General features: G+C 37.0%; 1 protein-coding gene across 2 annotated transcripts in view; it reads left to right on the plus strand.

Moving 5' to 3' along the window:
* Positions 1-24313, plus strand: part of LOC103149593 (sodium bicarbonate transporter-like protein 11) — a 25749-nt gene continuing 1436 nt past the window's right edge. Inside the window, exons 1-19 of one of the 2 annotated variants that reach the window (XM_016680045.1) lie at positions 1-140; positions 11781-11831; positions 12626-12721; positions 12911-12954; positions 13784-14003; positions 14099-14180; positions 14322-14445; positions 14901-15110; positions 17071-17155; positions 17253-17378; positions 17460-17573; positions 17861-17993; positions 18268-18341; positions 18620-18902; positions 20743-20849; positions 21099-21264; positions 21450-21623; positions 22128-22323; positions 23874-24043. In XM_016680045.1, the coding sequence (XP_016535531.1) occupies positions 80-140; positions 11781-11831; positions 12626-12721; positions 12911-12954; positions 13784-14003; positions 14099-14180; positions 14322-14445; positions 14901-15110; positions 17071-17155; positions 17253-17378; positions 17460-17573; positions 17861-17993; positions 18268-18341; positions 18620-18902; positions 20743-20849; positions 21099-21264; positions 21450-21623; positions 22128-22323; positions 23874-24043 (2516 nt within the window). In that variant the 5' untranslated portion in view covers positions 1-79. Of the gene's footprint in view, positions 141-6553; positions 6709-11780; positions 11832-12625; positions 12722-12910; positions 12955-13783; positions 14004-14098; positions 14181-14321; positions 14446-14900; positions 15111-17070; positions 17156-17252; positions 17379-17459; positions 17574-17860; positions 17994-18267; positions 18342-18619; positions 18903-20742; positions 20850-21098; positions 21265-21449; positions 21624-22127; positions 22324-23873; positions 24044-24313 lie in introns of those variants that run through there. The other variant, XM_007568830.2, reaches the window with a different exon arrangement.

Here is a 24313-nt window from a genome sequence, read left to right on the forward strand (position 1 = left end):
AAGAATTTTGAATTTTCATCTCCTTCTTAAATATCCTCTCTCACTTCTTGCTTGAACTGAAAATAAAAAAAAGCGCCTGATGAAGAACAAAAAGGAAGTAGAGGAGATGCCAGGAGTCACAGTAAATCGCTATGCCGAAGGTAAGGGCTATGCAATGATGTTAAATGCAAAATATTTGTTGTTTTATTTCATATAAAAAGCTTGACATGGTGACCATTCTGCAGTAGTTATGAACTCATTCTCAGCTACACAATTAATTATTGTGTCTCCAACTAGGAGGGAAGTGTGTTAATAAGTATAAATTCCACAAATAAACTTGATGCTTCTTTAAACAATTCAGCCCATTATTCCAATGATGTATCCATTTGAATCCTTAAAGCTTAAAGTTACATAACAGTGGAATATCAGGTAGGCTAAACATGATATTTATTAATCCATAGCATAGCTTTACAATCTCAGTTCATGATGTACATGAGCTGCAGTGTTCTCTCTGTGAGGCTCAGAATCAACAGAGGGTAAAATTGACTGACCTCTCATATGGAAAGTCAGCAAGCACAGTTTGTCCACACGTGTGTTCATATTTAATGTTTGACTGCAATAAGGATCACTGTAAGATCTGACATTCAACTGGTTACACATTTATAGTTTCCTGTCAGAAATTACTGCAGTTGCTCTTATACATCATTCACTGCTTAATGTCTTGTCTGCTGTTTCTCACCGTTTATAGATTTTATCTGAAATATGCAGGAAGTTTTTTTTAATTTATTTTCCTTTGTATTTATTCATTTGTATAAATACAAAGGAAGCCTCTCGGAGGTTTACAAGAGTGTTTGATCCAGTTTATGCCTTCAGGTGCTTGTGGAGTTTTGCCTTCATTAATGTTTCACAGTTGATAGAGACTAACTGACTACATACAGTTCATATTAACACACACATGAAAAACAGACATAACCCAAACATAATGACTAAACATTTCCTGTATTGGATCTGACAGTATTACCAAGATATTCTTCTTTAGATCATAAAAATAAGAGCGATGTATTTCTTAATATTTTTTCATTACTTTTAGTGAAATTCAGAAGAATACACACACTGAGCTTACATGACTGGTTACAGTCCAGATGGTAATGCATTGGCTTTTTACGTCACCAATTAAGTCAAGTCATGTTTATTTTTATAGAACATTTTAGCAGCAAAGCAACTGGGCTCACAGTCAGTTGAGCCCTTTATCTACCAGGGCTAAAAGTGATGAAGAAGCCATAAACATAACAGACAGATTACGGTTTGATAATGCACTCACGGGCAAAGACCTTACATTTTGAAGATATGTCCTGTGGACTGCTGCGGCTTGTAACTAAAAATGTCTGACCATAATTAGCATCGGTACAACTGAAGGACAAAGGAAGAAGCCTGACAACACCTAACTGTGAAGTATGGGGGTGGTAGCATCATATTGCTGCAGGACAGACTTTTACACAACATCATAATAAAATATTTTGGACAATACAAGTGCAAGATCTCAGCCAGGAATTTAAGTTTGGACTCAAATGGGTCTAGAATATTGCCAAATAGTTTACAAATTGGCTTTAGAACAACAAAGTACCATTATAAAGCCCTGATCTCAGTCCCATATATGTTCAGAGTTTAAAGTATGTGTTGGCAAGTTGGCTACAAATTTGACTCACTAAATGCAGTTGTGGAGGAACAGGCCAAAATTGTAACAAACTGTTGCAAAAACCTTGAGAAAGGATACTCACTACATTTGACCCAATGAATATGGTTTAAAGCATAATTGAGTAAATATGTAAATACACATGTATGTAAAGTTGTTTATAAAATAAACATTCAGTAATTGTTAATCCATAAGCATGTTCTTTCTATAGAACAAAATAGACTTTTTTGCTCTCTTCAAAGATTTCTATATGACAGGCACGTGCAGAGGGGGGAGCTGGGGTGCTTGAGTACCTGCCCTTCTTGCTTCTTGCCCCCAAGTGCCCTTTTGGTCATTTTTTTTTTTTTTGTATTATTATTTCCTAAGTCCTCTTCTGACACATAAAAACATGCACTAAAATTATTTGCCTTTTTTGTTTCTTTTTTGTACAACATAATAAGCCCTCCGATGACCTTGTTACCTTTGACCTTTTGCCCGTGACGCATGAAGCAATTGTCTCTCACGCAGTGAGATAAGGCAGCTAACTGGAGCTCACAGTAGCGAACGTTCCAGATTACAGATCAGTTTTTGGTGAATTAAAAAAAAATGTTTTTGGTGAATAAAGTGGAGTAGACTTGCTACTTGTCAGATGACGGAAAACGTTGAAAGTATAGTTTCTGCTTCAGAACGGAGTCGCGGTTTAAGCAGAGAGGTAATGAAATACTACAGACACTGACAGGCCTCTGCGTCTGCCTTTCTCTGAAGAACTACTGAGCGGGAGGAGACAGCCAGGTGAGGAAAAACTGTTCTTATCTATCGATTCAGTATTTTTATCATACAGACATTAGGCTGTTGTTGTTGTGCTATTAGCTAGGTGCTAGCTAATGACTTTGCTAGCAAAGCTAGATAACTAAAAAGCTTCTTCCCTGTGTACGAGGCACATCGCCGTCCAAAACTTATCATCGCCATAATGGATATATGTCCGATCTTCTAATTTCTAATTTCCTTTGCTGCATTGCATTTATTCTAGTTTTATGTAAACATGTCTTGAAAGAGAATAGCACTTAAATAATAATCCAACAAGGATATTCATTTAGAATTAAAAATAACACATCCTGAATTATCATGATAGATATAATGTGTGTCATTAACAAAGGGGAAAAAACTCAAACCAGACTTTAAGTTTAGGGTCTGGTTCGCAGAGTATGAAGTTAAATTTGTTTCCCAATTATTCAATGAAAAAAAAAAAAATACTAACCTCAGTTAAGTAAAATAAAATTGTAATCAAAACTTTTGAAATTGTAATGATTCCTTTATAAAAAAAGTTGTTTAAAAGACTTTTTTTAATGAAATAACTCATTTTTACCAAACATAAACATTTATTTGCACACATCAGAAATCTTTTGTTGTGATTTTAGGTCCTGCCCACGATATCATGTGAGAATCACAAGCAAAACTTTGAGTCACAAACAAACACTTAGAATAGCAAGAAAATATTTCTGACAAGTGCAAATAAGTTTGTTTTGCAAAAAAGAAAGTTAAGTTCATGAGTCAAAAATGTGTGATTTAAATAATAATAATTAAAAAAAAATAAGGAAAACTCAGCAGGTTTTTCATGGTGGCATTCAGTTTTTCTGCAGTTCGATGTTAAAGTTTGATGCAGCTCTGCTTTCCTGAATGGACCATCTTCATCTCCTCTGCAGCAAACAGGCAGCTCTTTTTATATAGATTACAGTACACCAAAAGGTAGCATTGTGCCCTTGTTTATATTTTTAATAGTGTAATTCTGTAAAGACAATATGACTGGTGGTCCAGCTCTGATTTACATATCTTGCTAAGTTGCGGGTTTGAATGTTGCAATACTTTCCTATAACAAAGTAGACCTGCAGAAAGAAATTACTAATAAAATATCTTGCATATACATAGTGTTATGCTCTATATAGAGATGTTTGTTAGCTTTGATTATATATCTCACAATTTTGTAATTTATCATTGTTTATTAAACTCTGCAAGCTGTGTGGCTTTGTTAATATTCTGTCCTAAAATGCGGTAAGATGTGCCCTTTTTTTGTTGTTGAGCACCTGCCTCTTTAGTGGTCTCTGCACTGCCCTGTCTATGTGGATGTATGCACTGCATGACACCAATTAGTCTTGAAACTTTGAACTCCAAATGCAACCCCCCCCCCAACCAACAATCAAAATAACAACAATTAAAATGGTTATCTGAGGGGTTCTGAGGTTTTAAGTGCATTTTTTTTTTTTTCAAAGACATATTTAGTATGTGGCACTTTGATGGTTAGTTTATGATTAATCTCTCTCAAGACCATTTTCAAGGTCACCCAAAACTGAAAGTTTGCACAGTAAAAGGTTTAGGAATTAAAAATGAGATAACATGTTCTCTTCAGACACACTTTGCTGTTTGTATTACATAATGGGGAGCGGGTTCTTTGCCACCTCAGAACAGACTCTGCTGCCATCTTGTGGCATAAAGCAGACTCACGCCCACTTTTATTTCAATTATTTATGTTTGTTTAGTCATGAATCTGACAAGCACATTGTTTTGCTCATCGTTCTGATCTCCTGCACCTGCCACCACCATGTGATAAACTAAACAGGATTCTTTGGTTCTGTTTGCATCCACCACCACAATAAATCTCAAGCTGCCCTGCATGAAATAAAAACTTTACTGATTACCTAAGGTGTTCTCCACAACTACCTTTGGTGTTGTTACGACCAACCTGTAAAGTTTTTATAAGGGTTGTAACTTGTTGCAGAGCAATGGCTGTGAGATGGAGTTTGTCTGGTAATCAGGAATGTCAGGGTTGGCTTTCATTTATTCTTGTTTAATGTGATTTTTTTTTTCCTGCTGAAAACTATTCATTTCTGCAAGGCTAACGGCTATTTTGTGTTTATAAGATAGTTAGACTTTGCCAAAACAACACTGAGCCCAGTTCTCTTTTTACACCACTTTGTTCCCTCAGATTAATCTGAACGTTTCTTTTTTATGGAATTCTTTGAGTTAGTTTCATTGATCAAGTACTATTACTTTTCCTTTCCAACTTTGTCTCTTTCACAATTTTTGTGCTTTTTAGATCTCATTTTTATTTCATTTATCAATTTTTATCAAGAGTGTTTTCAGACAATATATATGTATATTTAATTGCATCCTTTTTAAGCCACTTTGGCACTACATTGAATGCTAACCTAAATTGCATTGTGTTGCTAACTCTATAATGTAGTAACAGTTGCTATCGACTGATGGGGCTAGTGATCTGGATGCAGCATGGAGCCAACACAGAAATCAGAATAAATAACATTTGTCATTTTTAGAATCTCAAACATCGATGTTCATTTAGTAAAGGCCTTCAGAGAAGAGGACAGCTGTATTTGCAATGACTACACACAAATGGCCTCGAGGTTACCTCTGCATTTAGGGATGTCAGAAAGAAAGGGATTTCATACATATGTATTTCTCACTTTTCATGTTTTTATTTTTTAAAAAACATAAAGAAAAAAAACAAAAAAACAACAAAAAAAAAACATGTATAGTTTTCATTTTCTTTCAAAATTCTACATTCCATCCTCAAAAAATACACAAAAATTTCTGGTTGCAATCTAACAAAATGTGAAAAAAGTTCAAGGGCGGCGAATGCTTTGGCAAGACTGTGTAAGACGTAGATAAAGCCATGGCTTCATATTATTGGTCAGTTTGAGATCAGAACATTCGTGAGAAACACTTCATGTTTCTACACTGTTTTCAGAGTTGACAAATGAGTTATATCTACTGCTTCCAAGTATGCCAGTGTGTCAAAAGGCTTGAGTGAGCAACTTTATGTTTTTTAGTAACATTTTTTCTGCAGCAACCACTGAAGGTCATTCTTAATGAACATGTACCCAAACAAGAGATAAGTCTTGATCTGCTGTTCTCACGTCAACAGGAAAACTCAGAGTGATGGAGTCATGCAGTGTGTTAATCAAACTACACTCGTCTGTGTATTTCCGTAAGCGTGAAAGTCCTTGTTGCTGTTATGGACAATGTTTATTTGATGTAGCTTTTTGTGTCTGTGCACATTGCTTTCAGAAAACTGTGATTGACCATATTAAGTTGAGGAGTTGCAGTGTTGCTCTATACTGTTTTAGATAAAGAAACTGTCCTTCTAAGCATAATATTAGGAGCTTCATTATCTGTTTGTGTGTGTGTTAATCTGACTGCTGATTGTTCTACATCTAAGTTTGTGGCTCACCGGTGTGAACTGTTGTGGTGGTATGAGATGTTGCTATAAAAAAAAAAAAAAAAAAAAATAAAATTGACTAAATAATGTAGATGTTTACCAAGATTGATTTTCTTTTGAATCAGGTGGGCTGGCAAACACTGCTCAAACCACATTTGTTTACTTATCACTTTTCCGGCAACAGTTAACAGCTTGACAAACCTACTGATGTTTATTGAATTTACTATCGGTTTTGAATGTGGGTTAAATGTCCAGGTGCATGGACATTCTGTCAGCAGCAGCAAGGCCTCCCTCCCAAAAATTTGCTCATCGTACTAGTAACGTCAGCAATTTGCAACATTTTGTTAAAAATGTAGTACGTTATGTTATTGGTGTACCACCCCCGATACTAGCACTCATCTAATGTTTTAATAATAAAAGGAGGCTCCTAATTTGGCATCTGAACTGTTACAAAAAAAGAGATAAAAAAAAAAATTCTGTCAGTCTTTAGAAATATGTTATTGAAATGCCGAGTATGAAAGGGAGAGAGAAAAAAAAAACACTACTCATTCTCAATCTTTTTTTCTCTGCCCTCCCCTCCCATGCGATCCTGGAGGAGGTGCAGGGAGGTGACTTTACCTCAGCGTCCAAGCCCATGATGTGTGTGTGTGTGTGTGTGTGTGTGCGTGGGTGTGTGCGTGTTTGTGTGCATGTGTGGAAAAAATATTAACAAAGAAACACTGGTGGATGAAGGGAAGAGAGATGATGGGTTGACTTTTGGAAAGCATCTTTATTGAAAGGCTGAAGAACATGAATTCCAAAAAAGTCCTCCATTTTGTTCCATCTGGTGAGTTCACAGGGGATTTAACGGGGCGAGAAGGTCTTTTCATAATGCAACCTGAGCCAGCTGTGTCAAGTGTATGAGAAAGCCTGTTTACAGAACGCAGCTTTTTGTCTGAGTGAGCTGTTAGTGTTCATTAAACAAAACTTTATGCATGGTATAAATTGTCAAAGAAATTGTAATTTCTCTTATTTACTGTTTCTTTTTTATCTTGTTCTGTCCTAATTTAGAAACCCCGTTGTTACACAGGACAAAAACGCTGTTTTATTGCCAGGAGGGCATATGAGTCAATATTTACATCATAGCAATAAACGGCACTTCCATCAAGTGTTTTAAAAAAACAGGCAGGACCTAAATTTCCTTCTGTACAAATGCACTACAACAACTACAGAAAAAAAAAGCAACTTTTAAATACTCGATTATTAGACTTTATATTTATTCTTAATAAAGCAGCACTTGAGCAAACTCTTTGTTCAGATTGTTTCACCTCTAAATGCCAGGCTGTAAATTATTTTGTCTCTCGGCTGGAACAGGACGATACGTTTCTTTGTTGTTTGTCTCCAAGAACTCTTAGTTGGAATGTGTCTGTGTTAGTCTGACCAAAGTACAAAAATAATTTATATGTCAGTCTTTCTGCTACTCCTTTAAAGCGTTAAAGTAGTAACCAGCTTAGTTTTTTTTTTTTTACTGGCCAAGGATTAGGAAGATTAACTGGCAGAAAATGTTCTAATCTAATGAATTCCAACTCTCATTTAGACAATTTCAAGACTAACATTGATGTATGTATAATAGTTCAGTTTGGGAAAAAAAATCTAGTTTTTTACATTAAGCCTATATCAGTCCCAGGCTTTGTTACTTGATTTTATGATCAGACGTAAAGGCTATTTATAAGTCACCCCTGTAATTACTGAGAAATGGCTCCTTACAACCCGTCTGTCGTACAAGGATTAGTGCCACATGTCAAATTAACCCCCTTGATGTCTAGTTTGGGGGGGAAAAGGCATTCAGGTATGTTATTTAGCTGTTATACTGCATCTGATGTGTCGCTGATTAAAGTTGGTCCAGCAGTCAATTTCATGGATTCAGATAAACACACATTAGTCTCTTCTTATCAGCTTCCTTTGAGGTGTTTAAGTGGAATGAGCTGCAGTTCCTGCTTCCTGGTATTTGTTTTATAACCATAAAGCATGTGAATGTGTACATTGTGAAATTTTAAACTTTTCATGGTACATTAGAGGGACCTGAAATTTGAGTGCTGTCTTGAGTCAATTTATTTTTAAATTATGGTTGGTTTCAGTATATTTAGGTTAATTTTAAGTAGTTATTTTTAGGCCTTGTTAAGTTAACCCAAAAGTTCTTGATCAGTCTCTCTTTTGCCCAGAGACCAAACAAGCATTCTTTTCTTTGTTTTTGCTCAAGGACATTCACTTTCCAGCCTCAGATAACAGTCTGTGAATAATAAAACAATAAAGTGGGAAGAAAATACCCTCAATACAGGCATCCAGTCGTGTTCAATAGCTTAGCAGGGTTACAGAAACTCAGATCTGAAGTTATACAAACAGAAATTGATGAAAGTCTAGTGATTCCTTTTAGTCTGGTTCATATTTTATTAAGTCTGGTCAAATGTCCTAATTTTTATACATAATCTTGTAGATAAACAGACAACAAAAAAGCACAGAAAACACACCTCCATTTTCACACCTTACATGGTGTGCAATATATTTCAAGATTATGACTAAGTGGGAAAACCTTTTTCAGTGTGAAGGGAATTATGAAGTTTCCTTATTCTAACCAGAGGTGGTAATTATAGCTCAACACATACCTCAGGTTGTATGGAGTCACAGTTCTGAAACAAGTAAAGGTATGATTTTTCTTATTCAGTAGAAAGCAAAACTATTAGACATTTCTGACGTTTTTTATTCAAGGAATCTGTTATAATAGTTCTCAAAAGTAGCCTGCACAGAATTGACCAGTTTCTACAGTTAATGGATGGATTATAAAACAAGAAAATCACTTGAAATTGATCAATGCTGCTGTTTTGGAGCTTTTTAATAAGACTGTGCCAACATTTAGAAATAAAAAAAATGCTCAAAATACTTTGGACCTGTTTCGATATATAAACAATCCAGCTTGTCAGTTGTAATCAAATGCACAAAAAAGCAAACATTACTTTTTGATGAACACCTTAGATGTGCCCATTGAAATATAAATGTGACATAAAAGTCATTAGAAATAAGACAAATTATTATTATTATTTTTATTATTATTATTATTATTGTTGTTGTTGTTGTTGTTGTTATTATTATTATTATTATTACCTTTATGCACAGCACTGTTGTGGCTGCATGTCTGTACTACTAAGCCTCCCATGGTATTTGACGCTTGTTGAAAGCTACAGGTTGCAAGATTCTGACTTTTGCCTTTTTGTATCCGTATCAGTGATGGTTACATTTGGCTTGACTTTGTTTCAAAGGAACAATGAAGTTCAATGTAAAGTGAATTTATCTTATCATTATAAAAAGAAATGGATAAAAAGTTGCAGTGCGGTCTGCCTTCTTTCTCCAGCTACGCTGTAGCTGGATGAGAAAGTTTAATGTAGCCAAACAGTAAACCAAGGGGTTAGGAGTCCTCTTTGTTTTGGGGTCACTTTTCAAAGTTTTGCAACAGAAGGTTGAATTTAGTTTTGCATTTGTGCAATTTTGAAACAATGCTATATTCCTTGGATGAACATGGGTCCCAAATCAAAAGGGCTGTATGGGAAATTATTGGTTCAGTGTGTGTATTGTTAGCGTCCTTAGATCTCAGTATTAACCTTGATCCATTGTGTACATGGTTCAGGTGACTCTTCATGATGTAGCAAGGTAGATATTGGCACATTTTGGGTTCCTAAGTACCAACCGAGCTTATTTAAACATAATGCCAAACATCAGTGTGTTTTGTGGAGCATGTCCATCTTTTTTAAGACAACAGTTTATCCATATTGCAGTGGAGAGAGTAGAACATGCTAAACTGTAGTAGTTACCAAAGCTCAATATAGCAGAACACATTTGGGATGTGATTATGCATATGAAACTGCATTGACTGTGTGATGCCATCTTGCCAACATAGACAAAAATATCTGAGAACTATTTATGATGCCTCAATGAATCTATGCTGTTACTTTTAAATTTTTGGCATCCGTTATGTAAACAGCCAAGAATCATGAACAGGGGAATAAGAATTTAAACCTTCTGGTATCTAGAGAGGAAAGTGCTGTGAAACCTTTAATAAACAAGGTGAAAGGAGCAGAGAGCAGACTGTTTTGGTTTCCGCTTTCCACTGTGGAAAAAGTCACAGCTCAGCCTTACTGTTCTGTCCCAAGACTGCTTCATGTTTGCATTAGTGGGCAAGGTTCCCAGCAGATTCACTAGCAGAAGCTGGCAGGACAGCAGGTAAACAGAAACAATCTAATTTACTTCCTGCGCTCTCTTCTGACCAAACAACAGCAGGTAAAGGAGATAAAACTGTGATTTTCTAATTATCGTTGTCCTGCATATTTTCTTTTAAAGCCCAAATCCCACTTGTGTCTGCACAACAATTTAAAAGACATTATATTTCAATACCTATCTCTGCTGCATCTGTCGTTGAGAGCATTAACGTTAAAGCTTTTGAGACAAGGCTTAAAAGATCTCCAAAATCCTCTGCACAGCTAAGTTAGGGTCAAACTGCTTGTTGCAAAAGGGCCATGGGTCCTCTGTTGTCTCCAGACTCCTGTGATGTGGAGAAGGCCTGGGAATGTTCTGTCTAATCAGATTTGAGATATAGCCTTGCTCCAGAGCCCCTGCAGCCAAACTCTGCCTGAGGCAAAAAAAAAAAAAAAAAAACCCATCTGCACAGCTGCAGGAGCACCTTGAAGATACACGATCGCCCATACAAACACTGCACACAGCTGGCGTCAGGTTTTTGTTGTAACCAAATGTGAAAGAATGTTGCTGTTTTCTTAGCTTCCCAAATATTTTCCTAACCCAAACCCACCACTCGCTTTTTAAGAAAATTTAAAGGTCAAGTTGTCACAGTGGGATGTAAATTATTCAGTGATCTCGGATGGTAATGGGTAATTAGTAAGCCTTTTAATGAGAATTATTACTCTGGTGTGCAAGTTAGAGAAGGGTTGATATTTTTCTGGGGCATGTGAACATGTTACTTTATCATTTTTTAAGAGAGCACCCTTATTGTTGGTGATTTTAAGATTTCAACAGAGAGACGATCATCCATCCCTACTGCAGTCAGATAAATTAAACAAATTTACTTGAAAATATTGTAATTACTCTGTATTTATGTTGCATTTTTTTCCACCAATCAAAATAACATAAGGAAAATAGAAAATGATGCCTGGAAGTCACTGGTCAGGTGCCAGCTTATGTTTTCATGCTTTGCATAGTAAACTGTAAAAAATAGATTGTTGTCCTTCAGCCCTTTTTTGTATTTTTCAGCTGAGGCTGATGGTTCAGCTACTGTTCACTGAATGATCTGAGCTCTTTATGTCTGCAGTTTCTGACTTCAACTGGTGAAATGCAGTTTGACCATCTGAGATCTATTTCATAGTTGTAGACTGAAGGATTTTACATCCTTCTATCAGTGACTTTTTATCTGAAGCCACATCTTCTTATTCTTACACTTCACCCAAAAATAGGCAATGACTAGGCTAATTGTTTTTTTTTTATTATTATTTTTTTTAGTTCAGTTTGCAGTAAAACGTCACATTGATGCACTTTGATTTATACATACTTGTCTGCTCTTAAGAATGCTTCACAGAAAATAATACAACAATTCACAGTTAAAAAAAAGAAGTTTACTGTGAAAATGCATTCTAACATTTTGAGACATGTCCTCATACTGCCCAACTTTTGGATGATTAACTTTTTTCATTATTCTCCTCTGCTTAAAGTTCATATGATTCTAACCTTTCCATGTCTGAGGTGCGGGACGGTGACTTTCCAGACAATACAAACAACAATAAAAATCTTTAATAAAAGAGACAGCCAGCTTGAGACTGAGCCTGAAGCTTTGTAAACATGTTTATTTTTTCACTTCCACAGAGGCTCCATCCACTGGGAGGTCTAAGAATGGATATGTTTTCCAGGAGATGGGTATGTAGCTGCATCCACACATAATGTTTACCGAGACTGCATTTCTCAGCCTTGTCCGCCCCTCTTATGAACTCTATGTGCTCTACATTTCATCAAATATTATTTGAGGTATTTTCATGCGGGATGATACATGCGTCAATTGGTTCTTTATGCTAATATCAAACTTTCTCTTTGCTCACTGATGGCCCATTTCACATCCTGCTGAGCACAGCCGGTCCATTCTCTGTGTGCTGGAAGGTTAATTAATAGGTGAAAAACAAGGCAGGTGATCTCTGAGTTAATGATGGGTTGAAGGAATAATCATTGCACAAAGCTGTGCTTGTGAAGGGTTAATTTTCTAATTCTGAGGCGGTTTCTCTTCCTCCCATAAAACCCGCAATCAAAAACCCATATTTATCTTCTATACATGAAGGAATTTACGAGAGGCTGCTGTTGTTATATTGCAGCATGTCTGGTTTGAGGGGGATTTTTTTATTGGGTCTCTCGCTCTCTCTCCCTCTTGCTGTTTTCTTGTCAACAGATGGCAAAGTGGAGGAAGGGCAGAATAAATTGTCCCTTACTGGAGATGCTGTTAATGTGGCTAGCATCCCATTGATTCAAAAAGCAGTTTTATCTCAGTGTGATCATAACGCAGCAGCATCGGAGGCTCTCTAATGACATTTACAGCTACTTTTATGTGATTACCTCAGTTGTAAAACAAATTATTTGTGACAAAGCTGAAACTGCAGAGTGAGATGTGTTGCAAAGACTGAGACTTTGTTTTTGTGATTGAATTTTAATGTTTTAATCCGCAGAGCTGAAGGATGGAGAGAAGGACGATTCAGATCAGGACTCACCTACCATCATTACAGACAATCTTTATGAAAATGACATCCATCTCAGTGTTTCAGGTTTGTGCCTCGGGAAGACATGAAGTTTCTTTTGAAAAGTCAACATTTATGGAATTAGCAACTCAGATCAACTAAGAAACTACAGAGTAATTTTGCTTTACATGAGGCATTAAGATAAACTGGAAATTTGAGAAAAAGTTTGGATATGATGAGAAAATCTAAACATTGTATTTACTTCTTTTTATACAGACGCTGGAGATCCTGGCTATGGACTTTTAAACACGACAAGAAAAGTAAGATTTTATTTCTGTTTTTTTTTTTTTGAAAAACACAAAATAACTGCAAAACATACTTTTTAAATCTAACTTTAAGATTCCAAAAACACAACAAATTGCTTTTACAAAAATAAAATAAAAATTCTGTATTGAAAAAGACCTAAGAACATCTTGTAATTCAAAAGCTTGTAGAATACCCCGTAAGCAATAATACATCTCTGTAGTGGTTTTTGTGTGTTGCATTGTTTTGGAAGAATTTTGATCCCCTCTCATGTACAACATTGATTCAATGTGAATAATTTCTGAACTGATCCATAAACCAGGAACCTTGAATATGAAGCAGGGCATAATTTATTTTTATTACAACAGAACAGCTTGGAAAGACCAAGATCTCATTTTTTTTTAAGTTATATAAGGTAAACAATCACAACAAAGAGCCATTAACATAATAAAGGCAGCTTGCCAGTAAACTTTTGCTATCACAAAATGATAATCCAGAAGGGTCAAATAATTAAAAACACCAAAATAGAGTCCACAAAAATATCAGCATTCAGCAGCATAAATGTGTGACTGTGTAAAACCCAGGTGGAAAATAAATTGGGGTATGTGAGAGGGATAGTGCCTGAGTTATTTTAACAAATTCAGGGTGACGTAAAGGGATTAGTAAAAAAGGTGTTCAGCCTTCAACACTTCTGTGACATTTCTTGGAAGTACTGTAAATTATATCTCTTCTAGCACTCAGTTAAAATTAAATGACCTGAGCTCAGTTTCTCGTATAAGGCCCATAAGATGACCAGTTTCCTTTCGCAGTTCCTAATCACATATATTCTGTTCTCCTTCCTATCAGTATGTAAAGCCCATGAACTTCCAAGAGGAAGTGCGTGCCCACAGAGATCTGGACAGCTTCCTTTCTCAGGCAAGCATCCTTCTGGACGAAAAAGCTGCCACTCTGGACGAGGTTCTGAGGCGAATGATTGCTCACATGGTGGAGGACGGCCATGGCAGCTGTAATGTAGAAGAGGTGATGAACTCACTGTTCACAGATGCAGGAGGCAGAGATATTAACGGTGAGTGAAGAAGGGAAGTCTTCGCAATTATTTTCTTGCAACATAAAGATTAAAACCTCCATTGTCTTGTCTTTTCATTTATTCTGCTTCTCCAGTTCACCTTCTGATGGAGACTATTCAGGGTGTGACTGCTACTTCAACCGGTATTCATTATCAGCAGTCTTGGCTTTGCATACTGTGAGTTAAGCCATAACAATGAAGCTTTCTTACCATGTTTATGGTCACAGAATTTCTACATTTTACCAGTTCTTTTTGGTGGTGTCAGATCATTCAGACTTGTCAGTTTTAAATGCTAAAGCGTCCCTGTTTTTTGTATAGCTCCAATGTGAGAAACCTGCAGAGGCGTCATGTTTGTATTACCCGCCTGGAGAGGCCACAGAATTGGGGAGTCAACTGCTGCGAGGCCCGTTATGTTATCCTGATCCTCGCACCGCCTAGAACGGTAAAGCAAAAACTGAAAACCAAATACTTTGAGTATCCTTGGGAATTTTGTATGAACAAGCTTGAGCAAAAATGTTTTAATGATTCCAGGACTGATGAATTTGAACAGTTCTTTTATCAGGCTGGAACTATTGTTTGAGCAGATTTAACCCCACAAGTCTTTGGTTGGCTTTACATTTGAAACTTGTTGATGACTACAACAAGTGTGGCTTAACATATAGGTTGCTAGGGGAAGTTGTATATTAGTGGAACTGTACATTTGTTTTGGAACCTGTATGTATAATTTTGACCATGTGTAGATTGGAGAAAACAACAAACTAAGATTTGAGCAGCCATTTTTGAAAAACAATTGAGGTTAAGGATGATCTCTAGCAAAGCATGTGAGATTGAAAAAGTGAATGTAAATAGAACACACTGCATCTGCTAAATTCCTTTTTATGAACAACTGTTTTGCAGAAAAGCACCAAGACGGCTGTTGAACTGGGTAGGACATTTGCCACAATGTTCTCTGACATTGACTTCAGGCAAAGGCTTCTGGAGACCAAAAGTCAGGAGGAGTTCAAACAGGAGCTGGTCTCCCAGCGACACCGGCTCTCTGTAACCAGCGAGAAGACAGTGGTAGAGGAAGTGGAAGACTCGGACCCACGAAGAGGAAAAGCACTCCAGGTGTGTAATAATAGACTCAAAGTACAGGCAGTTCTGTGTGTAATCAGTCTAGAATTTACTGATATAGGAGACCATTTATACAACAGGGTGATAAATGAATGCCAAAACGCATTAACCAAAGGAACAAAAAGATGTCCGACAAAACATCCTTATTGCATTTGCGCTAGTGTCTGCACTCTGTGCTAACTTCTCAAACTCTCCAGATGTGGAGACCACCCTTGTGTTTTCTGGCTCTATCCAGGCATATAAAGATGTGGTGCAGTAAACTAGATGAGCCAAATTATCTGAGTATCCTGTTTGTACACTCTATTAGCCAGACTGGTAGAATGAGAAGCAGCTGGGCAACAGCACAAAAGAACTGGCAACCCCTTCACTATGCTGACGGCAAAATGTCTGCAGCTCTGTGCAACGATAAACTACTTCATTATATGCAGTTTTTAAATTTGGAGGAAATGTTTGTGTTAAGCAGGGGAAGAAGAAGGAACACCCAAAGACTGAAGGGAGAGAACATACTGGTCTGGGTGGTAAAAAGGCTGCAGCTCCCAACAGGCTGTTGATGTGACTGGGCTGAAAACAGCTACACTTTGGATTGTAGCCGTCAAGCTGCCTCTTAATCTGTGATTTAATTCCAGCATTGTAAACTAGAAACCTAACAAAATAATCTGGTACATTTGTTTTTATGGTCATTTTGCACATGCTACACAAAGTTTAAACACCTTATTTAGCAAGCATGTGGAAAAATGTTATTTTATTTCCAAATACACAAATGATCATTCTGTCCTCTCTTGCTGATCAACCAGGACATTTCCTGACCTAATGTCGACATTTCATCACAGCAATGAAGGAAATCACCCACATTTTGATTGATTTAGCATTCTTTTACACAAAGAAAAGGTGGATTTACAATATATTTCCTTGATAATTGAATCGTAAACTGTCTCAGCTTTTTTTAAAACATTGTTGCAAACATCCTTCAAAGTCTTGGTCACACAAGAAATTGTTTGCTTGATTAGGAATACTCTGAAGGCAGATGTTAAGGACCTAAATCCTGTATAATGTCTTTCCTGATGATCAATATGCACACCGTGTCAACAACAAGCAGTGTTGTAGCTTTCCCTCTCTTCAAAAGATACATCCATGTTTCAGGTTTGGAGAAAAATTAAAAAATGTCAGCATTTGGTCTAATTTTTTCTGGTCTAATTTTTCTGTGCTCATCAAAGTTTTATCTTGCTCTTGTGGATGTTGAAAATAAATGTGAATATGGTTTCCAAATTGTTATGAAGCTAAAACAGTACTTTTGACCAAGGAATGTTATCTGTTTTTAATTCCTAGCCAGTGAAACACAAGAAAACACTTTGTTTTGTTTTTGATTCAGGAGACAGAAATTTATTCCAGGTTATATTAATGATCTTATGCACACTGGACCATTTAATAAAATCTTTACTTCAGTGAATTGCTGCTAGTTTTACCGAGTTGGTTAAAATGTTCTGGTATTACATTTTGTCAGTATTACATAGGGTCTTAGATGGATGTGAACATTTTCAGTCAAAAACATTTGTAAAACTCTGAAAAGAAAAAAAAAACAAAAAAAACTCTTTGATTATAATCATAACCATACTGGAAACTTTGTAGAAACAAGCATATATCTGACTTGTTACGAAAGGTCTCTGTGATCTTTTTCAAGATCTCACTGTTTAAGTTTAGCTGAACAAATTATTGAATTGAGTTTGTCCAGGAAAGAGGAATAACTAAACACAGAGGCACTGGGCCGGTTGTACTTTCCATGGGAAAGAAATGTGAAAAGTAGACAAAGATAATGGCAGCAATAGATCTGTCTGTGGTTTAACTGCAGGAAAGAAACATAGCTACACACGGACGCTCTGGGCCAGAGGTACTTTGTATAGTAAGGGAAAACAAAAGGCTTTAAATTGCTGACTATATTCTGCTTTGTGTCTTACAGTGCAGAGATTTCTTCAGAGCTGGTAAAGGTGTTTATGATGACCTTCGTCGGAGACTGCCTCTTTATCCTTCAGACTTCACAGACGGTATGGCAATGTTGTAAAGTGTTCTGCTTTTTTTTGTAATTTTTTTAAAATAATTTTCTGTTCAAGGTTTTTACATCTATGTTTACCCAATTAACAGGTATAACAGGGAAGGATCGCTGTTTACTGAAATATACCACCACAGCTATCTTCCTCTACATCGCCATTCTCCTGCCTGCAATCGCTTTTGGTTCTCTGAATGATGAAAGCACAAGAGGGGAAATAGGTATTGACTTTGTCTTTATTATTATCAGCACTAATTTTATGTATCGCATTTCCAAATGTTGGTTGTTTTTTGCATGGATAGATGTTCAGAAGACCATTGTTGGCCAAAGCATTGGAGGAGTGATCTACTCTCTGTTTGCTGGTTCCCCTCTGGTCATTCCTCTGACCACTGCACCCCTGGCCATTTTCATCAGCGGTGTGTATTGTTTGGTGATTTTTGAAAAAAACCTAGAAGTGGACTTAATTTTTACTAGTTATTTTTATTTATTTATTTATTTATTTTTATAAAATCAACAGAAAAAACAAAACATTCCAGTTTACACATACAAAGATACATAGAAAGGCTGAGGCATTGCTATGCTATTCAGAATAGATAATTACATATTTTTCCAAGCAGTTTTACAGAAAAAAAACTTTTCTGAATTTGAAAGAAAAAAATATTTATGAGTTGTTGCCTGTGTGTCTTGCATGTATAATTCATAGTCATCAGGGGTATCTGTGATGACTACGACCTCGACTTTGATGCTTTCTACGCCTGCATCGGTTTATGGAACAGCTTCTTCCTTATCCTCGGAGGCTTATTCAATGTCAGCCTGATGATGAAACTCTTCAAACGGTGAATACACAACATGACTCCTTTTCTCCTCACAGACTCTGATTTGCAACACATTAAAAGAAGCATTGACCCATGGGGCCACTTACTGAAGTGAAATCAATAAGAAGAAAAAGTTTTATTTGTTATAAAGTTCTGGCTTCACCAGCATTAATCAGTGTTCTTTGTTGGTGTATCTTCTGGTAGGTTGCCTTGAATAGGTTGTTATGTCTGTGTTTTTATAAATAAAACCATAAAACATGACTTGTTATTCTTTTTTCTTGTTCTTATCTCACAGCTCAACAGAAGAGGTCATTGCGTTGTTCATCTCCATAGCTTTTGTTGGGGATGCAGTGAAAGGCACTGTCAAAAGTAAGTCTAGAAAAGATCGGGATACGTTGACCATTCTGTGAATCTGTCCATTATAGATAATGTTGACTAGCAAACATAGTTAATCACAAGTCTTCTGAGGTACTGAAAAATACTGATATATGTGATTGCTCACCTAAAAAGTAAAAATATGTTTATGGTCGATTGGAAAACAATTAACGAGAAACGGTCCTTAAAACAAAAATTTAAAATAATAATAGTCAGGTTTGTATGGCAGTTTCCCAAATATTCTCACTAACCTCTCCCACCCTTCCCCACAGTTTTTGAACACTTCTACCACGGGCCAACGTTGGCAACCACAAACAAAACTGTGGTGCTTCAGCAGATAAATGAGATTCTAGATGGGATTGAGAACCAAACAACCACCAAGCTGGAGCATAAAATTGGGACAAACATGTCACTGTTTGAACATCCGGAAGAGAAAACGTTAGTCTTCCTGCCGGAGACACTGGTGGAAAGCACAAGAGAAAGGCCCATCCTCTGTCTGCTGCTCATGTTGGGGACTTTGTGGCTGGGTTACGCACTCTACCTCATCAAGAGGAGGTACGGTTCCACCACACACTGGGTCATACTATCTATGTTATACATTGATATCATCTCTCCTCCAACTTTGAATAATATCTATTGAAATTTCACATTTTGAAGCCTTGTTGCTCCATCTGGCTTGTACTTTGCTCAGAACAAACTTAATTTGAATAATGTTTCAGTATTGTCTTTCACTGTTGACACTTTAACGTAATACAATTTGATCACTAAATAAGTCATGTTTGCATTGATTCTTTGAACATACCAATAATTTCTAGACTGTGACACCCTATACTACTTAACAAATTCTTTATATTTAGTAAATGCTAGAATGAGGAAAAGCATTTTTAAAGCATTTTCTTTAAATACAAAAGTTTAATTCCTTAGTATTTGTTCAGATTGGATTTTGAACTGTATGTTCTGGGCATCCTTCACAAATTTCTTCCAAAACGGATGTTTTGGTCCATTCCTCCAGACAGAACTGATGTAACTGAGTCAGATTTATAGGCTACCCTCACCTTTCTGCCTCTGCCCTGAAAATGAGTGATTTTGGGCTTTGTTACTAAAATATTGACTTTAGAGGTTTTGATTTTGGAGTTATGGCTTCTTCTTTGATGAATGGCATTTCAGCTCATATCAGCATACGACTCGTATTACTGTGGATAATAACACTCTCTTACCAGGTTTGGCCAGCATTTTGGAAAGGGTTTTTGCTTTCCCTTTCTCCTCCCTGAGTGGTATCATTTATGAACATCAGAAATGCAAAAATAAATCATAAAAGACACCAGGGTGAACATCTACAACCTGTTGTGAAAGGCATTCTAAACGATGTCTGAAAGACCAAACTGCATTCTTTGGAGCAGTGTTTCTCTGCTGTCCTTCATGTTTCATATGTAACTCTTCTCCAGCACGCCTGATTCAAATAATAGCATTACCTCCTGCATGCTATCAAGTGCTGAAGAAACCTGTTAATCATACTTATTTAAGTAATGTGCATATGAAAGGAGCAAACCCTAAAACATGCAGAATAGTGGGCCCTGAAGTAACTGGGTTGAGAATAGTGCTCTAGAGTCAGTGCAGATATTGCTCTTCAATAAATATTAACGAGATAAGGTATTAATGTTAAAACTGGGCGCACCACCCCTTAAATGCCTCCTAAGTAAAGGCAATATTTCATTTGTGTTGCATCAGTTTAGGCTGGCATGAGAAGAGGATGGGGCATTACATCAGCCCTCACTTTCAGTTCAAAGCATCTCAGCGATCTCTTTTTGCTCACGTCAGGATGGTAAATAGTCAATTTTTTTACTTTAGCTTCCTTTTAAATAATGATCTAAAGCAACTTGAAGAATCATCGTAGAGTTAAATAAATTCAGGATTCACTAAAACATTAGGCCTGCAAGTTTCCTTTCCAACTCTCCATCTGGGGAGTTTGAAGAGCATCTGTTATGCTATTACTCTGGCACCATTAAGTTATTAGCCACATTTACACATTTGTTCTGTTAGCAAGAAGTCTTAGTGACAAATTACTTTGCAGTTGTACTAAAATAGATTTTTGTGACAAACATGATACGAGTAAAAAAAAGTCACATTTCATAATGCAGGTGGGAAGCAACAAGCTATTTATGGATTTTAATTAATTTTCTGTAAAATAAAACTTGATAAAGATTCACATTACTGACATGGAAATGTTACGTTCATAACTTTTGGTGCCAGCCATAACTTGACATGTTATGTTATTGTTTTCATCCTAAAAGAGTGAGTACAGCAGCAACCAGTGCGAGTACCATGCAGTCTTGTATAACAGACTGCATAAAAGTTGTAGAAAGTTGTACTATGTGATGCTTTATTCCCCATGCAGCCCGTACCTGAATGGTAAAATCAGAGAGGTGGTGTCTGACTGTGCCTTGCCTATCTCCGTGGTGATATTCTCCTTCATTGGCTCCTATCTTTTCATTGACATACAGCGTGAGTACAGAGCAGTCATATCAAAGCACTGATAGAAGATTACCCTAGAGGTTTACACACGCAACCTTGGCACATAACGCCTTTTGTGATTCAACGCTTCTGTGGCTTTTGATGTGTTCAAAAGACAAGAATATTAATGTCCCCTAAACAACACCTGCATGCAAGAAAAAATCCTAATTTTATTTTCACATTTTGTCCTGACTTGTTTGTGCTGTGCGTGTGTTTGTAATATCTTTTCTCTCTTGTAAGTTCCTGTATTCAGTGTCCACGATGGTCCAATCTTCAAGTACCCTGCATTTGAAAACCTGACAGGACTGACTTCACTTGCTGCGGTTGGACTTGGTTTCCTCCTTGCACTGCTAATCTTTATCGACCAGAACATCGTCATCTCACTTACACATGTACCGGAACATAAGTAAGGCTCCAGTTTGATGTTTGAATACAGGAGCAAGACAAGAAAGTATGACAGAAATTATGTCCTATCCTTTTTCTCTGTAATAGCTTCTGAATTAGAACAGAGGTACTCCTCCTTCTGCACTTGCAAACAAGTTGGAGCTTTATGTGTGTATGTGTGTATGTGTGTATGCACATTTTCACCAGGTTGTTAAAAGGCACGGCGTTCCACTGGGACTTAATGCTGACTGGCTTCATCAACATCCTCATGTCCTGTCTGGGGTTGCCATGGATGCACGCTGCCTTTCCTCATTCCTCCCTACACGCCCGTCAGCTTGCCAAAGTAGAACAGCACGTAGAGAACGGACATGTCTACACAACGTGAGTAAAGTTAAAACAAGGTCCCCCGAAAAATCTAAATGGTCCAAATGCTCTTCTCACTATCCAAGGAAGACATGTCACACGTCTCTTGGACGTTTAGCACACTGAAACATCCAGATATTATAAGCATTTGCAATTATATGAAAAAAAAATGAAGCAACGTTTGGATATAATTCGTTTAAAGTTTTGCTCTTGGAGAAAGCTGCAGCTCTCCATCAGCCTCATGTTTTTGTGGGGTCTAGCACTCGAGGATTGGAGTTGCCAGACCGCTGGCAAACAATACAGCATGGCACCAACCTAACCTCTATAACTGCACATGAAATTAAGCAATACAAACTCCTTTTAATCCTGAAAGTTTAAATTTCCTGCTATGTAGGACACGTCAGTCAACCACTATAGTTCACTTAATTGCTTCGCTGCTAAAAATAAACCACATTCTTATCAAGATGAGCATCAGTACTTTGATAAAAACTGGTTCTTTTTGCTCCGTTTCTGTCCGTTTAGGATTGTTAGTGTCAAAGAGACTCGTCTAACCTCACTAGCAGCGAACATCCTGATTGGCCTGTCTGCATTCATGCTACCTATCCCTCTTCAGTGGATCCCCAAACCCGTGCTCTACGGCCTCTTCCTTTACATTGCAGCCACCTCACTTGATGGAAATCAGATGGTAGATCGCATGACCCTGTTGCTAAAGGAGCAGGTGAGCAGAAAGACCATGGTATGTTTGGTTCACCCATCTAGTGATAACTAAGATGTATCTTTCTACTACTTGGTTATTCATTTCCATCCTGCTGTGTGCTTAATTACAATGATGACAAATACTGGGATTCGAAAATAGTGCATAGAAAAGAAATGACAAAACAAAAACATGTCAATTTAGATTTTTGTTAAACTATGAAGACATCAAAGACCTTAGACAAAAATGAAGGAGGATTATATTTTCTGGTTATAATAACGATAATGTAATAAATACAGAAAACATTGTCCTAATACAATGGCGCTGTGTGGGCCAGATTACCTTGCTATAACAAAGACTTGTCTTTTTCTCTATCCATTTCAAATTTGTGAAATAACAGAATTATTATAAGACAGGGTCAGCAGCAGTTTTCATATGGGTAATGTGGTTCATTGCCCAGGGCAGCACAACCTTGGTGAGAATTTTTTTTATTTATTTTTTAACAAATCAGCCATTTGGGCTCCAAAGTAATTGTATCCTTCTTATTTGCATCTCTCTAGTGCTCTGCACAGCATAGTCACTGTAATAAATGTTAATTAAACTGCAAATAGCTGAAGTTAGTATGTGATTTAAAGCTTTTGAATTAGGCACTGAAGAAAAGAGCTACTAAGGTCTTATTTCTGATACAGAATTGTCATGTGACTTAAAGTAAAAAAAAAAAAAAACCTTTCCTATCAAAGACGGCAACATTTCTAATTTTTTACAGATGAAATTCAGAAAGCCTGTCTTTCACGTCATTTGTTTTTCACTAATAATGGCTTTTGCCTGAATGTCTGTCTGGATGAGCATGACAATGAGACAGGCCTCCTGAACCAATCATATTCCAGGAAATACTCTTACATGTATGGTGGGAAAAAGTGTTGTGGTGCCCCAGTGTGGTAAAAGTCTGCATCTAATCTCAGCAGCAAACAAGTTGCGCCTACACCAGGGGCAACTGGAGCCCTCCAGTCCAACTGCCCTCCAACTTTTATGTGCATTTCTGCTCCAACGCTATACCATACCATACCAACTTTATTTATAAAGCACTTTAAAACAACCACAGCTGATACAAAGTGCTGTACATTAAAACACAACACAACAATAAAAACAGTTTAAAAACAAACATACAATTTAAAACTAGATCCCGCTGGAGTTGAAAGCCAAGTAAAATAGATGGGTTGTAATGAAAAGCCTGAATTATCTCCTCTGCATGTCAGCAAGTTCTGATTGAGGTGTGTTAGAGAAGGAATGCATCCAAAAGTTGCAGGACAGTGGAACTTGAGGACTGGAGATGCAGAACCCTGGCCTACAGAACACCAAACTAGCCTAGTACTCTACTAAGCTGCACATGAAATTATTTATTACAAAACTTTGGGGCACAAATGAGAGAAAAAAATGTTCTCCTTTTTTAAAACTTCATCTGGTTGTCAGTGCGCATCAGTTCTAATTCCACCCCGGGGCTACTGCCATTACATTAAACTCAATCTAATTTAATACAGTATATTAACCGTATGATCCACTTCCCATCTGTCTAGACGTCTTACCCTCCGACCCACTACATACGCCGTGTGCCTCAGAGAAAAGTGCACTACTTCACAGCAGTGCAGATGATCCAGCTCATCATCTTGTGTGCGTTTGGGATGTATCCTCTGCCCTACATGAAGATGGTGTTTCCTCTGCTCATGATCCTCCTGGTCCCTATCAGGTGAGACATTCACAGCCAGCAGGGGGCAGAGTGGCTCTAAAAAGCCTAAGGTTCAGTCAGAAGATTCATTTTGATCAATGCTCTGATTTTACTCCTGAAATATGACTCAGAATTACTTTGACTGTGGAGTTTACATATTTATAACATTGTTAAATATATAATATATATATAAAAGTTTATGTACACACAAGCTTATATACTCATTTTTTTATCTCAGACCTAATCTCTACATCTCCCAACTTGTAAAAGAAGAAATTACTCAGAAAAAAA

Source organism: Poecilia formosa, unplaced genomic scaffold (genome assembly GCF_000485575.1).
Source record: "Poecilia formosa unplaced genomic scaffold, Poecilia_formosa-5.1.2 Scaffold231, whole genome shotgun sequence".
NCBI lineage: Eukaryota > Metazoa > Chordata > Actinopteri > Cyprinodontiformes > Poeciliidae > Poecilia > Poecilia formosa.